The sequence below is a fragment of the Pteropus vampyrus genome, unplaced genomic scaffold (assembly GCF_000151845.1).
Source record: "Pteropus vampyrus isolate Shadow unplaced genomic scaffold, Pvam_2.0 Scaffold135, whole genome shotgun sequence".
Taxonomy (NCBI): Eukaryota; Metazoa; Chordata; class Mammalia; order Chiroptera; family Pteropodidae; genus Pteropus; species Pteropus vampyrus.
In genome coordinates this window covers 426,751-443,635 of record NW_011888916.1, presented here as the reverse complement: position 1 = coordinate 443,635, position 16,885 = coordinate 426,751, and the positions used below count along the sequence as shown (strand labels likewise).

The 16,885-nt window shown below is 53.3% G+C and overlaps 1 protein-coding gene across 6 annotated transcripts in view; it reads right to left on the bottom strand.

Moving 5' to 3' along the window:
* Nucleotides 1-10,547, bottom strand: part of PTPRF (protein tyrosine phosphatase, receptor type F) — a 75,833-nt gene extending 65,286 nt beyond the window's left edge. For 5 of the 6 annotated variants that reach the window (XM_023534956.1, XM_023534960.1, XM_023534957.1 and 2 more), the window contains exons 1-2: nucleotides 10,442-10,547; nucleotides 3,694-3,829 (exon numbers count right to left, since the gene is read on the bottom strand). In XM_023534956.1, coding sequence (XP_023390724.1) covers nucleotides 3,694-3,784 — 91 coding nt within the window. In that variant the 5' untranslated portion in view covers nucleotides 3,785-3,829; nucleotides 10,442-10,547. The remainder of the gene's footprint in view (nucleotides 1-3,693; nucleotides 3,830-10,441) is intronic. The other variant, XM_023534959.1, reaches the window with a different exon arrangement.
* Nucleotides 10,548-16,885: the final 6,338 nt, after the last annotated feature.

Genomic DNA, 16,885 nt, shown 5'->3' with positions numbered 1-16,885 from the left:
TAGTAGTGATCATCCTCATTGTGCAATAGGAAAACAGGACTGAGAGAGAAAGCAACCTGCTGGAAGTTGCACAGAGGGCACAGTCTAGACAGGCCACCAGGTCCTGTCTACCCATAAGGACAAGGGGCAGAGCACTGCAAAACTGTGTGTAGCACTCTGCCATGTTCCAGCTCCACAGGCTCTGGAGAGAGGGGGAAAGATATGACAGACGCATCCTCCGCTACTCAGGCTCTTGTCCCCACCCACCACCCACCCCTCCAGCCATCAGGCATCTTGCTCTAGGCTCCTACGATGCCAAGTAACTGGGCTATAATCAGGGCCCCTCACCTTGTCACCTCATACTGTATTCCTGCCTCTGTCCCATGCGGTCTGGAGACAAAAGGAAGATAGTTCTCACTGTGGCTCTCCCATGAGCTCCATGGAGTCCAGGGCCTGTCCCTGCTTCTTCTCGTCTCATTATACGATAACCCCATTAGCAAATGCCCACTCACCCTTCAGGGCCCTTCCAGGAAGCCTTTCAGCCCTCCTCCCAAGATGCTCGGGTCCTGCCTCTGTGCCAGTGTGCCCCCAACACAGCACACGCTGCAATAACGCACACTGCAGATTCTGAAGGCAGGCCTGTATGGCTTCTTTCTACCTAGCACGTGACACACACGGTAGACCAGCAGAAACCTCTTTCTGCTCAGGACCATGTCTGGCCCCACAAGCCTTCCCCTCGAGAGCCACCAAGCCCCAGGCTAGGGAAACTGCTCAAGCCCCTCATGCCGAGGTCTCCACTGGAGCTGACTGGGCATTGACGCTGGGGCCTCTGGGCTAACTCTTGGCAGCTGCTTCTCCACACCCTCCTCCCTCCGCTTCCCTCAGAGGCCAGGGCCCCCACCATTCATTTGTCTCGTTAAGAGGCCTATAGAAACACATTTGTCTGCTCCGCGCTTCACTGCTCTGGTCGTTAATTCTCTGGGGTGCCTGCCCTACCTTTTGCAGCAGCTCTGTCCATATTTGCTGCTCAACCTTAGCTAGAAGTCTACCAAGCCCAGACAAGTCTGACCAACGGGGAGGGGACAGATCCAAAGTGTGTGCAGCGTAAGGCAGACCTGTAGGACAGAACCTTCCTCCTGCGGCCACGTCGCCATGGCCCCCAGCCCAGGTCCTTGTCCCACAGCTCTCTGCCTAAGAGCAGAGCCCAATACATCTATTTGAGTGTCTCTAGCTGGTTTCTACATTCAAGACCCTGGCCTTTGGGCTCTGGTCCTTAAGGAACCAGCATAAAGGTTCTTGGACGCTGCTCTAAAAACTGTTCTGATCTGTCCCAATTCCTACTGGGGGTCTAGGCCTGACTCTCCCCCTCAACTCACTCACTTACTACACATTCTTAAGACCTGAGCTGGACAACAGCCTGACCTCTCCCCACCCAAGAACTCACAGTCCAATGGGACAGGCAGGCCTGAAGGAGATGGTCACAATGATGTAATCTGACAGGAGCATGGAGGAGCAGCACATGACCCAGGCGTCCAGAGGAAGTGACAGCTCCCGGTAAGAAGGAGCCGGTCAGGTGAAATGGATGGGGAGGAGTGTTCCAAGCAGAGGAAACAGAAGGAAGAGGCCTGGAGAGCACATGAACAACTGAGAAAAGTCAGCATGGCGGGGGTGTGGGGTGGTGGGCAGAGTGCAGGATGGAGCTGGCAGAGGCCTGACAACGCAGGGCCTGGGGAAGAGCTGAGGCCTCTAGGCTTGTTCTTGAAGGCAACAGGAGAGGAGAACGATGGGCGACATGATCAGGCTTTCATTTTGCAACATGACTCTTACTTTGGAATGGATTATGGATGATGCGGGAAGAGAATGGAGGCAGAGAAGCTATCAGGAGGCTGTTGCATACAAAAGCCCAAACCAGAGCCGAGGGTGGCTTGGGTGAAGGCAGTGGAGAGAAAAGTGGATGCATTCCAAAGATATTTAGAAAGTAGAAACAACAGAACTTGGTGATGGATTAGACGTGGGGTATGAGAGGGAGGAGACTGGGAGGAGGCCCAGCTTTCTGACTTGGGTGACTGGGTGGGTGGTAATGCCATTCGCCAGGAGGGAAAACACAGGAAGACGAGCAGGTTTAGGGGGATGAGAGTGAGGGGTACAGGTTGGGGCATGTTGAAGCCTGAAGCAGGAGGGGAAGGCAGTTATTCTCTCAGGATATGTTGACTCTGAAAGCCCAGATGGGCGGTCGTCCCTCTGCCCTCACGCTCCTGTATGCAGGCCCTGAGAGTGTCCAAGGTGGGGTAGGGGGATCAGGATAGTACTGTAATGTCCAGAGGCTACTGACCCCACCTGACTCTCGACAAGCCTTTGCTTTTCTGCCAGCGTGGAAGTCACACCTGATGACTTCTACCCCAACCTGCCCCTGCAGGCTCAAGCCCTCTCCCAGCGGCCCCAACCAGGCCTGGAGATCACCCCACCCCCTAACTCCACTCTACTTCAGCTTGCCCAGCCCTCTCATTGCCAGAACCTCAATGCTCCCATTACCCCTCATCCCCACATCCCAGGAGTTATGCCTTCCCCTTCCTCCTGCCCTTCTAGCCCCACCAGGGCCCAGACTGGGAGGACAAAGGGCGGGAGCTCCAGTCCAACCCCTCTCCAGATCTGGTCCTGAATAATTAATGAGCCATTAGGAGAAAGGGCCTGGGTGGAGCAAAGAGAGAGATCTTTGCCTAGAGACTTGAGAGGGGGTTGGGGGAAACTCTATGGCCTGCTGACCCCCAGGGTGACCCCTGGGTTGGCTCTTGGCCACTTCTGGGCTCAGGACAGGCTGGGAACAGCCCCATCCCCCAGGGACCTTGGTTCCGACCTCGCCCCTCCCCCTCAGTGTGCAGATTGGCTAAATCAGCCCTGTGCCCCGCCTCCTACCAGTAACCAAGCAGTGGTAACCATGGTGACGGGGTGGCTGCGGCCAGTCTCCTAGTGCCAGGCAGGGGGAAGGGCGGCAGGAAAGGGACCAAAGTTCAGAGTTGGATCTGGGCAGGGGAAGGGGACAATCCCACCTCCCCCAACATACACAGAGAGGGGCGCTGGAGCCCAGCTCCCTCCGGGCCCCCCGATCTTCCCCTGATTCCCATGGCTGAGGGGCTGGGAGGACAAAAGGAAGGGCTCAATGTCTCTACACCTGAATCCTGAGGGTCTAGCCCAGGGGATGAGCTACAATGCTCTGGCTTCGGAGCCCTCCTGGGACCACTGTGGACACATGTGGTACCCCATTCCCACGTCCATTACACTTCCCTTTTGTGTTGCACTCCTTCCCCTATGCTCATGCCAACTCCTGACATGGCTCTGGCTGTGCCTTCTGCACAGATATGCAGTGGTGGGCACAGCACACGCCTGAGCACGTCACCCAATGACCACATGAATCCCAGACATGTCTCACCCTCCGCCTATAAAACAGGGTCACATTTAAGACATGCCCCACCCTGCAGTGCCTTCAGGGATGTGCAGAGACCTCACAGGATGCACCGAGAAGCATGGGGCTGGGGTACTCCTTGGATAAGGGCTCTCCATATGAGGGGTTCTTTCTAGGACAGAAGGTCTAGAAGGCTATCTAGCCATCCTATCTCTCCTAGTAGCTGGTCCTGTTCTCTATCCCAGAGTCCTGCTGCTAGGAGAGATGCTTCCTTTTGACCTGTGAGATCCCACACCTTGAGGAGTCAGACTTACTGTCACCATGGGCACCTGCCACCAAACCAAGCATCACGAGTGCAGGCACAAGGGGCACCATCGTCCTCCCTGGGACTGGATCAGGGGCCATCCAGGGCTCCACCAGCACGGCCAGCCACAGCCCAGGACAATCTACCTGTGATGGAGAGAAGGGCAGGACCAGTTAGCTGGTATCCACTACTGTCCCTACTGCCCACCCATGCCACTTCCTAGCCTCACTCACCACCCAGACTCCTGCTCATCCTCACTGAGCATCCAGAGCCCAGTTCAACAGTCCCCCTCCCCCTTGGACTGTGCAGGCTCCTCAGTGAATCTCCAGTGACTCTCTAATACAGCCCAACAGTCACACTACAGGGAGAGTACAAGAGGCCTTTAGGTCATTTCCTAAACCTGAATCAGGGGCAGGGAGGGCTACTGAGACCAGAGGGTGTACAAGATATGCTCCTTCGGACCCTGAGTTTCCAACTTGCCTCCATAAGAGAACAGGGACAGAGAAACAGGGTATGAGAGACACAGAGACCAAACAAAACAAGACAGATAGGGAGGAGGAAGAACTGAACAGACCCATAGACGCTAAGGACTCCAGAGTCCCTGGAGCACCCTGTTCACCTTCCTCTCCCAACAAGGAGGGACAAGGAAGGCGGCCAGACCCTGCATGCAGCCCCCAGAGAACAAAAAGCAAACAGACAAGACCCATGTATCAGAGGCTTGAAGCCAAAGCCACAACCTGTCTGGGCTCATCTGGACATTCAAGATGAGTTGTACCTGCCCACCTGGCTACCCTCATCCTATCCGATTCCCATAGCACCTTCCCACTCCAAAGAAAAACTACAGGGAGGCTCTAGTGGCCAGGAATAAGGGTGCTGGGCCCTAAGATTTGCCCCCATACCTCCTCTGCTCTTGTCACAGCAGAGGTATGGGCAAACTTCAGGGAGCCGTATGCTCAAAGGTGCCAACCACACTGAGGCAGGAACCCGTGCATGGGGAAGACTGCATTTGGGATTGGCTGAATGCCTCCGGCCTTTGCTCACAGGTCTCCTCTCCTGGTGTTCCCTCTGTACTCTGCCAGAAACCTGTGTGAAGCCTCCGACATGGCCAGGCCATGCAGTACAGACACACCGCTCTCACTCCATCCTGACGGGGAGCTCCTGAGGGCCGTTCTCTCATGTCCTCTATAGGGCTTTAGGGGATTCACGCCAGTGTCCACCAGCTTTGCTCATACCTTGCTCTGAGCGAGGGCTGCACGTGACAAGTCCCTCGTTAATGTTCTAAAAACACCACAAGACCGAGAGGAGGAGCAAGTGGTGGTGAACACACCTTGAGACCCGGCAATGGTACCCACTGACTCTGGTGGGAGAGCTGTGATCAGAGCCAGGTACCAATAGATCCATAATTGAAAAGAGAATCTGCAGGTGACAAGAGGCAGGGCTCAAAAACGGCTCTGCTTCTTCCTAGAACTTGAACCCTAGTCTCAACTGAGATAGTCAAAGGTCATGAAATCACAGGACAAGAGGTGAGCAAAGGTGCCGGGACAAAGCAGGCAGGACCGTGAAGTGGAACAGGGGCGGACCACAAAGGGAAAAGGGTAAGAGATGTCCCTTGTCCCAGATCTTGCCAAAAGTCTAAGACAGGAGCTGAGCAGCAAAAGAAAGTTGAAGAAGCATGGTGAGCATCCAGCCCCATCTACACTACGCCGAGTTCCCGCTCAGTGATCAAAGAGCTCAGGTGGCTGATACCAAAAGAGAGGGAGACCTTATGATGAAGGCCAATTTGGAATGGAGGTCACATATCACAAAGTCCTGTCTGGGCTTGGTCATCACAGCACAGTGGTGCAGCAGTGTAGCCAACAACAGAATTCAACGTCCCAGCAGACATCAGGTGGCAAACTGCTCAGCTAGGCTGTCATGGGGATATAGTCTCCCGATACAATCATTCTATAGCCTCTGGTACAGACATCATGGGTTTACAGCTCAGTGATACGCTGCATCAAAGGACAGGCTAAGGGCCTAGTACAGACATTATGGGGGCAAAAATATTCACAGAAGTTTAACCTCAGGTATAAGCATCCGGTGTGAACCCCTCAGGGCAGACATCACAGGGGCTTAACCCTCAGGAACACATTATGGGGGCATTTCTCCCTGGGATGGACACAAAAGGGATGAAGCTACGTAGAACAGACATTATGAAAGTACAATTAAACAGCACAGTCACTCTGGGACATAACTCCCCAGTACAATCATGATAGTCTTAATCCCCTATAGCTGTCCTGGTACACACAGCAGTATAATTCCCAGGTGTAGACATCACAGAGGTGTAGCCGTCTGGTTCAGACATCAGCACACGTGTACACAGAGAGTCCAGACATCAGGGGGTGTAGCTGCCTGATAGACATTACAGGGGTATAATTGCCCCACACATTAGCATAGAGGTGTAAGCCCGTTACAGACATCATGGAGATATCAGTCCCTGCTACCAATATGAAAGGGGTATATATCTCCTATACAACCATCATGAGGGCATAACTACAGAGCAGACACCATGGGGGACAATCGTGGATGAGATTCCAATCACAAGTGTCGGAGAACCAGGGCCTCTGATAACTCCACTCCAATGTGACAACGACAAGGAGCCCTTACTTGAGGACTGACTCTAGGAACCCCCTGTGTATCTGGGTCTGGGGTGTTCAAGACACTGTTCTGATCCAGAAAGCAGGATAGACAAAGGTGGAGAAGCCAAAAAGACATTTCCTCCCCCGGAGAGCTCTCCCAGTGGCCCACGGACACAGGGACATGGCTGCCGAGAGAAGGGGAGACACGGGGACACACAAACATAGACATATCCTCGGAGAACTATTCAGATTCAGGCAATCACATAGCTGTCTGAGCCAGGGCCTCTCCTTCACCGGCTCCTGGCATTAGCAAGCTGCCTCCCACTCCGCTCTGGGCACAGAGCCTGCCCGTGTCAGGCGGTGCAGGCCGCTCTCAGCTCTAGGGCCCCGCCGTCAGAGTCCCGGATCCCCCGGCCTGTCCCCACTCCAGAGTGCTCAGGGTCACCTGAGTGGGGGAAGGGAGGAGAGAAGCAGGGAGGCGGGACTGATGTTAGCCTTGCTGGGAACCTTCTGAATCCGGCATGACAGTGTTAAGAGCAGAGCGTCCACTTCCGCCAGCATGGCTGGGTGAGTCTGGGCTTTTAACGCCTGAGATGAAAACAAGGCCTGAACGCTTCACAGTCAGGCGTGTCTCTGAACTGCACTGCGGACCACTGGTTATACCAAACTGGCATACTTGGGCAGGAAAACAACTCTATACTGTATGATACTACAGACTATAATTGGATGTAATTTTTTTAAATAGAGAATAATTTTAACATATCTTTTTCCTTTGCTATGTCAGTGTTAAGCTGCCAACTGCCCTTTCTTGGGAAGAGCCGTCCTTTCTCCTCAAATTCTGTCCTTGGTGTTAAAATGTCCTTTCTTGTATGAAAAGATAGTGATAGAAGATAGCACTTTATTTTTAATGATGTCCTTACTTGACAAAATAAAAAACTGCCAACCCCATGTCTGGCCCCAAGTACTTTTGGCAATTATACCAGTTGGTGAAATTGAAGACCCTGGGAGCCACTGTTTTGAGGAAAAAGGAAGGAGGAACAGATACCACACACAGCCAGCCACAGGATTCAAATATGAACGTCACAAAAAGGCATGTTACACAGAGGTCCTATCACTTCCATGCAGCCTGACCTAACCACCCATCAGCCTTAGAGCCGCCCACAGAGACTGTGTGATGCCAGAGATTTCAGGGGGGTTCCCTGGCTGGAGAATACCTAGGATCATTCCAGAGTCCTCCTCATGAATATGCAAACACAGATTGATTTGTTTCCCTTGGGCACGTGTTATTATTCACAAATATTAATTAATCTCCAAATACCACCTGTTCCTCCAGCCTCCTCCTTGTCTCCTCCCCACACCAGGATCCTGGCTCCCAGGAGGCTGTGGCCCTAAAATGGACATCAGCAGGAGGGGTACTCAGGGCCCCATGGAGCACTGGCCAAGGGGAGAGGCCAGTGCTTGGGCAAGAGGAGCCTGAGGGCAGGGAGAGCTGGGAGCTGTTCATCTTCTAATCAGCAGGCAGCTAACCGAGCACTTCTGTCACGTCCTGGGCAGTTCACCGCGTGGCACTGCAGCGGTGGCCACGGAGGCGGAAACAGGCTTGTCACACTTGGGAAGGGAAAACCAACATGTGTCTAGCTCTCACCAAACCAACCGCCGGATTATGGCGGGAATAAATCAGAGGCTCAGCAGCGACCCCGGCCCTGGGGAAGGAGGTGGACAGCAAAGAGTCTGTGAGCACAGCCAGGAACAGCTCACCTGCCCTTTCACGGCTGGGACTCCCAGCCCTTAGCTTCTTGGTCTCCCCTGGGAATGGACTGGGGGATTAGGAAGAGTGTTCCAAAATCTCTCGGAGTGGCACAAAGTCCTGCAGAGGCTTAGCTCTGGGGGCAGACCAAGGGAAGCAGCAGAGGTACCTTCCTACAGCTATAATCCCTAAGCCACCAGCCCTCAGCTTCCTTCCTCAGGGGAGTGGAGCCTCCCTTCGGGTAATGTTCAATGTGGCTACTTCCAGGCCTCTGCACTTGCTGTTCTCTGTTGGGAAGAATGCCCTTCTCTTGCCCCCAGCCACCTACTCACCCGTCAGAACTCAGCTTAAGTGGCCAATAACTACAAATCTCCCTGGTTTTCCAGATTTGCACAGATTAGTGAAGGCAAGAGGTGTTCCGGCTTGTTGTTTTTCGTTTTGGGTTATTTTTTTTTCTTTTGGGCCTTTTGTTATTTTCCGGGGCCTTTTTTTAGGCTTGGGGCCGTTGCGGAGGGGCGGTTGTTCTTGGCTCTAGTGGGAAGAAACAAAGGATGCTACTATATCTCCTATAACAACAGGCCAGCCCCCGACAAGAAAGGATTATCTGAGCTAATGTCAACAGTACTGAGGTTGAGAAACCCTGATGTAGACAGCAAGATCTTTTGCTGACGTAACCTAGGGCCTATTCTGGTCCCTGCCCCAGAACCTAGTCCCCTATGAGCACCCTGAGCCCCGTACCCAAGGAGGCCTCAGCCTGATTTCACTCTAATATTAGCTGTCCCTGGGTCTCAGGACCTCAGAACACCTTCCCCTCCCCATCCAAGTCAGCCTTGTCTCCAGAAGCCACATCCTACCCCAATCCCTTTAGACATGCCAGCAGGACACAAGGTTCCACTTTTAGGCACCTTTTCTGATGAAATTGGGTTCCCAGGTAGGTCAGACCCATCACCTCAGGATGAACAGGTAAAGGGACAGATGGTATCTGCACAGTGAAGGGACACACGGTATTCCCACGCCTAACCAACCCATCTGACCTTTCTAACCTGTGACAAGGCCTTTCTTGCAGCAGCTTCTAAATAATTCCAAAGCCTATCTCACTACGCACAGGACCTGGCCCCCAGCAGATACCTAATATGTGTTCATTTCCCTCCTCTGCCCAGGCCAGACCCTTCTCTTCCATGCCTTCTTCATTCAGCGATCTGTGCAGAACTGTTCAGTGAACCTGCTGCGCCCTGAGCCAGGAGGCAGGGTGATGAACAAGACAGTCATAGGCTCTGCCTTCAAGAAGCTCAGAGAGGATGGCCTAACTAGAACTCACCCTCCCTGATCCCACTACTCTTCCAGGTTCCCACCTCAGTGACAGCACTACCACCGACCTGGTCACCCAAGCCAGCCAGTCCTCCAATGCTCCCCTTTCCTCATCCCACACACCTAGGGGGTCGGTAAGTTTGAATCTGCCCTGTATCTATCCCAACCACCACCACGTTAAGACCTTATCACTGCCTAACTCTTTAGTGGGCTTTCTGCCTCCAGTCACTCCCTTTCAATCCATCCTGCACACAAACCAATGCCCCTTTTTAACTTACAATAATGCGAATCTGATCATGTCCCTCAAGCATGCCCTGTTTGCTGCTTTATTCCACAGGAGACACACAATGTTTCATAAATAGATAAAATGGAGAGATGAATGCATGGATGTTGCTTCTCTGCTCAAGAACCTTCAATGCCTCTAAGTCACCCTCAGGAAAATGCCCAGAGTCCTGAGACTGACGTCCAAGGTCCAACATGCTCTGACTCCAGTTTAACTCTCCAACCTCATTCCTTGAAACTCCAACCCACCCACTTGTGCTTCTAACAGAAAAAAGTAGACCTCGAGGAGACAAGGAGGGATGTGCCCCAGATCCTGGGGGGTACCCTATTCCTTTTACTACAATCTACAGTCGACAAGAACAGTCTTTTCTATAGAAACACAGTGTATGGGAAAGCAGACAATTCTGGTGTAAGTTCCAGGATGTCGCCCAGAAGCCTATTTTACACCTACATCAGCTGACAAGCTGCATATCAGTCCCCACCCACTGCTATCATCCGTTCTGGTCAGAAACCTGGGAGTAACCCTGACACCTCCCCTCCCTCATGCCCCACATTCAGTCCTTCACCATGTCCCGTCTACTCCACCTCCCTAAATAGCACTCAAATCCCTTTTCTCCACCTCCATCGCCACCTTCCTGGTCCAGGCCTCCATCATCTCTCAGCCACACGCACAATGGATCATGCCAAGCCCCTAGGGATCATCCTTCAATGGCTCTCCACCAGCCTATGTCAAAACCCAAGCTGTTTGGCCTGGCCTGCAGGGCCCCGCTGCGCCCCCAGCCGCGCACATTGGGCATACTCACCGAATCTTTACTGGCTCACACCAGTCACTCTCAGTCACTCTGGGACAACCAGCATTGAGGGCAGGGCACCGGGGCCTCCGCTCCTTCCTGCAGAGAGAAGAAAGGATGAGACCATCGAGAATTTCATCACAGTAGAGTATATACTGACACAAAAAGACATTCAAATTTTGCTGTTTACGCAAAGGGGAAAAAAAGGCAGGTTACGGAATTGTTTGTGTAAGATGATCTCCACTTCACTCACTCACTACCTTCTGAGCACCTACTACCTACCAGACTTTCTTCCAGCCACCCAGCTTATAGCTGTGAACAACACAGACCAAGTCCCTGACTTCAGCAGTAACCCTGTGTCCAAACTCCTCAGCATAACCATCCAGCCAGAGGAGCAGCGGGCATTACCCACCTCTGCAGCCCCACCTGCGCATGTTTTCCTCCTTCCCACCAGCCAACTGCAAAAACTTCCTCTTCTCATTCTCGAATGTGCCACATTTCTTCCAGTCTTCCAGCCTTGCTGTATGCTACTGCCTGAAATGCACTATCCACATCCTTCTAGCCAACTAAATACCCCTCGGATCTCAGAGCTGATGGCGCTTTCTCAGGGAAGCCTTCCATGGTGTCCCAGAATACATGCTGGACCCTTGCCTTGGAGCAGGGACCACAACGTGATGATCTATTTACACATTTGCTGAGTGGTCACTGAGTCATGAGCTTGGCGTGCGCCTGTCTGAGCACCGTACCCCTAGCACCCAGCAGAAAGCTAGCACATAGTAGGTGCTCTATCGAGGTCTGCTGAATGAGTGGATGAACGCATGAATGAGTTCACAGAAAACAGCCCAGCCTGGAAGAACCACACTAGCATATAGGCAGCCTTCAAAGAAACTTTGGAAGGAATTTTTATTTTTGACTTTCTGCTTCTCTATAATTTTTAAAAGGAAGGTGTGCCCCTAGATGCCTCCTCCGCTGGCACACACACAGCGAAAGAGCCCGGCCCCTTCCTTCTAGAACCATTACTGACATCCTACCAGCGTGGGCACCATCCTGGGTGAGGGTAGGGGTCAGACACACCCACTCCATCTCACCACTACCTCACTGCAGCTCAGGGACTCGGCACCACTGGTGACCACTTGATGCAGGCTGCACCTCACAGCGGCCTTCTCCTCAGTCTCACGCCCCCACATGCACATCAATCCCCACCCTGAACGGCAACATTATCGTGGCTTCTCCCAAAGTGAGAACACACAGGAAAAAGGCTCAGGGAGCGCTGTTAACGGCCCAAGCCACCCTCCCTTACCTGGGAATAGTCCTCACCTGAGACTGACTGCCTTGGCCAACATGGTGGATGTCCTCATTGACTAAAGACTCCCCAACCTAATACCATCAACACTGACCCTGGAGCTCACACCCTCTCCTGCCTCCATCCCCACCCTGGCCCCCAGGAACCAACAGCCTCGGGCCTCACTCAGGATGGCTGCTTACTTTCCTCTCCCAGCCCTCTGAGCTTCTCCACAAAGTTCCCTGTGGCCACTGCTCCCAGCACACAGGCTGCCAGGCGGGTCTGGCCAGACAAACCAGCTTCCGTGTCTCGAACTCAAAGGCCCGTTTGTCTGGGGATGTTCACGGAGCTCACAGTGCCAGATGTGAGGCTGCTGGCTCCACCTTTGCTCAGGGACCTTGGAGCAGAGTTCCAGGAGGAGGACAGAGAGGTCTCCCAAGCCAGGAGGCAATACTGCTACAACCATGACCGCACCAGGAGCTCTGGGCCTAGTGTCCTGAGGCTGGACCTAAAGTGAGCAGGAGCCACACCTGGAAAGAAGTTATGTGCTCCAAATGGCTTGAAGGCAGTCAGAGAACAGATAAAACGAGCACTTAGAAAGACCCTAGAGCACACAGAACAGCATCAGGGCAGGATTCTAGAATAGCCAGAACAGCTCCTGGCACCACACCAGTCTGGGATCAAACCGGCCTCCCCAAACCATCTAGACAGGCAATCAGAATCACCCCTCGGCTTCACCAGAACCACTCTAGACTTAACCTGGGATGAGCCCAGAATAATTGGAACTGCTGGTTACACCCAGAAGACCAACTAGAAAGCTACTCAAAGAGAACCTGACTGGTATTGAACAGGTTAGAAATCACTAGTTGGCACCCAGAAAGGCCTCAGAAGGGGTGAGTTTGGCAGCTATGACTAAGACCAGGTAAGGAGGCCTTGGCACCAGCTTGGGGCTGGCCCCCAGAAGGGCTCTCCATCACCTGCCAGGCCTGGAACCTGGCCTGGCAGCGGGAGCAGGAACAAGTTGAAATCTAGAGAAGCACAGACACCGCTCTGGAACAGCCCCAGGCAGCCCCTATGGCTGCACCAACAACAGTCCCCAGAAGCAGCAGCTAAAACACTGCCTAAGAGCAAAAACCATTGTTCTCAGATCTGGAGGCTGGGGACACACAAAGTCCAGGTACCTCTGGACCTCAGAGGCAGACAACAGGAGGAAAGAACCTCGCTAGATGTCTGGGGGTGGAGAAAATAGAAAACTGAACACACTGAGGCTGCCCCTTCTCAGAATCCCCTCTACCTACTCCAACACTGGGGCCTTTTCCCCAGGGCTTCTTCCTCTCAAGTCTTCTCACACCAGCCCACCTGAAGGTCAAAAATACCTAAGCAACACACACAATCCCATAGATGATGAGGGATGTGGGCTGGGCAAAACCTTTATTGAGCTCCCTCTACTTGCTAGCCTAAGCTCAGAACTGCAGCTACTTTAGGTGAGCAGGTGCCCTAACCACAACAACGTAGAGTTTTTAAAGCTCCTTCCCATTTTGATGGAGGTGGGTTGATGATGATTATAATAAACAACTGCTAACACTGAGATACTGCTTACTAGATTCCAGGCCCTGTTCTAAGGACTTTCTGCATATTAACTTTAATCCTCATAACAACCCCATGAAGAATGGAATTCTATTACATATGTTTGACAACTAAGAAAACTGATGCAGAAATGTTAAACAACTTGCTCAAAGTCGCACTGCAATGAAGTGGAGTTGGACCCCAACGGTTAGAAACCTGTCTGTGCTCTTAACCACTGAGGCTGTCTTCTCTTGATGAGGTCAGCTCCACAATCCTTTCACAGAGCTCTCTGTCCTTTCTCTGGCCCAGACTGCTCTCTTAAACTCCAGATGCTCACACCCAATCCCCTCCTGGATGTCCCCCCAACCCCAGAAACTCAACTGCTGCATCTCAAAGGCAATGTGTCCAACCATGAACTCATTATCTGTCCCCCTGCCTCCAAACTACCTATCTTCCCAAGTCCCTAGTTCTGTGAAGTCACTTCCAGGAATCTGAACCCCTTCCTCTTTCTCTCCCTCACCTCACATCCAACGAATCATCTTGTCCTAATAAATATTCCTTCTAAATAGCTCCATGCTACTGCCCTATCCAAGCCACCATCATCTCTTGCCTAACTTACCTGCACCTTCCTTCTCTTTGGGCATCCTGTCTCCATCCACTTCCTACAGCCAGAGTCCCCTTTTAGAAACATAAATCTGATCATAACACACTCCACACCCCAAGCTTTAATTCTTTGGTGTCTCCCTTCTGTGTTCTCAGAGTAAAATTATAACTACTTAACAGGACATTCAAGGCCCTCTGTGATCTGCTATATCTCTGAATACTCCACAAGTGACAAGACCTCTGAATCTTCACTCATATTGTTTTTCTGCCTGGAGTGCCCTTTCTTAAACTGGCAAACTCCTATTCATCCTTCAAAACCCAATTGAGATAGCCCCTTCTTCGTTTCCTCTGGGACTATCTCACCTTGACCTCTGACTCTCCCCTGCCTTATCACATTGAACACTCCCAACATTCTAACCTCAGCTCAGAATTACAGCTGCTTTAAGTGAGCTGATGCTGCCTCTTCTACACAGCTGTCAGTCCACTGGAAGCAAGGCGGCCTGGCTGCAAGTGCCTAGCCCAGAGTCTGGCACACAGTCAGCAATCAATAAGAGGTTACTGAATTGCTGTGCATTCCCATGATGCAATCTGTCCCCCCAGGGACCATGAGCTTCTCAAGGGCAAGGCCCTGGCTGCGAGCTTGGTCCAAGCACACAGCAGTGTCAGTCACGTGGGAAGTGGCTACCACTGATGCTGATGCACTGCCACACAGTTCCCTTGGATTCTCACAACAGCCCTGGCACCTGACCAGGGTTGGATTAGCTGCCCCATTTTAAAGGGGGTCAAACTGAGCCTCAGGGAGGAAAGGATCTCCTCAAGGTCTCCAGCTGGGAAGTAGAGGAGCTGCAGTGTGTGTCATAGGCTCTATAGAGGAGTTCTGGGTCCTAACTTCCCCTGACTGAGGGACCTCAAGCCCAGACTCCCAGTTAGGGCGATGGGAGAGAGTGGAAGTAGCACGGATTGCCAAGGGCAGCGTTTTGTTGCATATCAACGCCATTTCCAAGAAAAGTTTCAGCAGACTCAGTCTCCTCTTACTGCAGCCCCCTGCCCAAACTGTTTCACCAGCACCCAAATCTAGCCTCCTCTCTCAGAAGCCCTGCACACCACATCTACCCTTGCAGGGTGCACAAGGCTGAAAAGAGAGCTTGGGAGGTGCAGGGAAGAAGAAAGGGAGGAAGGAAGGAATTATGTTAAAACAATTCCCTTGTTAAAGGAAAGAAGAAAGAGGGAAGAGAAAGAGCAGTGGAAAAGAAAACACAACTGCAGAGACATTTGGTAAGGGGGACACTGCGCAAGCAAAAATGTACAAGAAAATGTGAACAAGAATGCACAAGACTGTGAGTGTGCACACACCCCTCCTTGGATGTGCACAGGGGCGCTGTGAGAGCACAAGCATAGAAGAGGTGCACGCTATGCAAACACAGCAAATTTCTGAGCTCTGGCTGTTGAGAAGGCCCAAGTGTGCAAGTGCGAGGGCAGGAAGGTAAGTGGATGTGGGTGGGTGACCTGGGTATGGGAAGGAGGAGGTGTGTGTGGCCTGGGGCTGCAGATGTGGGGGGCTGTGCTTGAGGAGTTACACCTGCTCCTTCTTGAAGCCCTAGGCTCATTCATATAATCAGTGAAAAACAGGGATTTCTTGCTCCCTGAAGCGAGAGTTAATAAGGAGCCAAGCATAGAATTTCCTGAGATTTCCTGTCAGAACCCTCCTCTGGAGCCCATTAGATCCCTGCTACCTCCCAAAGGATCCCTCAGCAGATCCTTTCCCTTCTCAGGGAATCCCTCACCCTGGAGAAGTCCCCTGGAATCATCACTCTGGCTCCTTTTCCAGGCCTCCCACCCCAATGCACTTTCCTAGATTCTTTGGCCAGATTCGGCTCCAGGTCACTCTGGATCCCAGCCCTTGTCTGTTCCAAAGCCAAAGTGGAGTCTTTCCCCCCCCCACTCAGCAGTCCAGCCTCTCTCGCTGTGCCTCACTATCCCCTGGGGAATCCAGAGGATCCCCTCACACTGGCAGCCTCCTTTCCATTTCACAGCTCGGAGAGAGACAGGGCTCCCACCCTCCAACCTGCCCCAACTCGGGGGCCCTGTACTAGGGGAGGGGGCATGTTAAATGGGGAGAAAAGCCAGCCCCTCCCCCACCCCGGGGTGGAAGAACCAGAGGGGCAGCATTCCATTGAACTGGGGAGGGGGCCTTGCAGAAGGAGGCAGAGACTTGGGTCAGTGGGAGAGACATTAAGAGACTAGTGAGAGACACGACTGAGAGACCCAAGGAGAAAAACTCAGAGATGGGGGAGGGACAGCGGAGAGACCCCGGGATTGCCGGGCCGGTTGGGGGTGCAGGAGAGGCTGGGAGGCAGTGACACAGGGAGACGGCGATACAGAGACGTTGAAGGGCAGAGATAGAGACCGAGACACAGAACGAAAGAGAGAAAGAAGCTGAGACAGAAACGTGGGCACCGCGATGAGGACCAGGGCACCAAAACGGGACGGGACGCGGGGCGACGACTGAGTGAACTTTCTGGAGCGGGTCCGAGTGGACACGTCCTTCCGGGACACATTGCTCCAGGGCCTTCGGGTCGTCGTACGGGCGTGGGGGTGGGTACAGTCCACTCCGGCCCCTCCCCAGCTAGCGCTGGCGACTGGGGGGGATGGGGTTCCAAACTCACGCCCGGCGCACTCCGGGACCGCACGTGCGCCGTGGCGGCGAACGAGACTGGGGTTCGCCGGCTGCGGATCCCCTGCCGGCTGGGAGGGGGCGCCTGTGCGGTGGGGGCGGGGGGCGCGGCCCGAGCCCGCCCGGGGCTGGGGTGGTGGTGGGAGGTGGAGGGCCGCCCCCGGAGCGCGTCCGCGCCAGAGGGGGGAGACGGGGCGGGACCGAGGAGGGGGAGCACAAATGCAAAAGGGAAACTTTGCACTGGGGGAGGGGGCACAGGCTGCGGCTCAGGTGCGGCCGGGAGGCCGGGCGAGGAACGGGAAGGCGGCGAAAAGCCGGCCAGCCGGCGGCG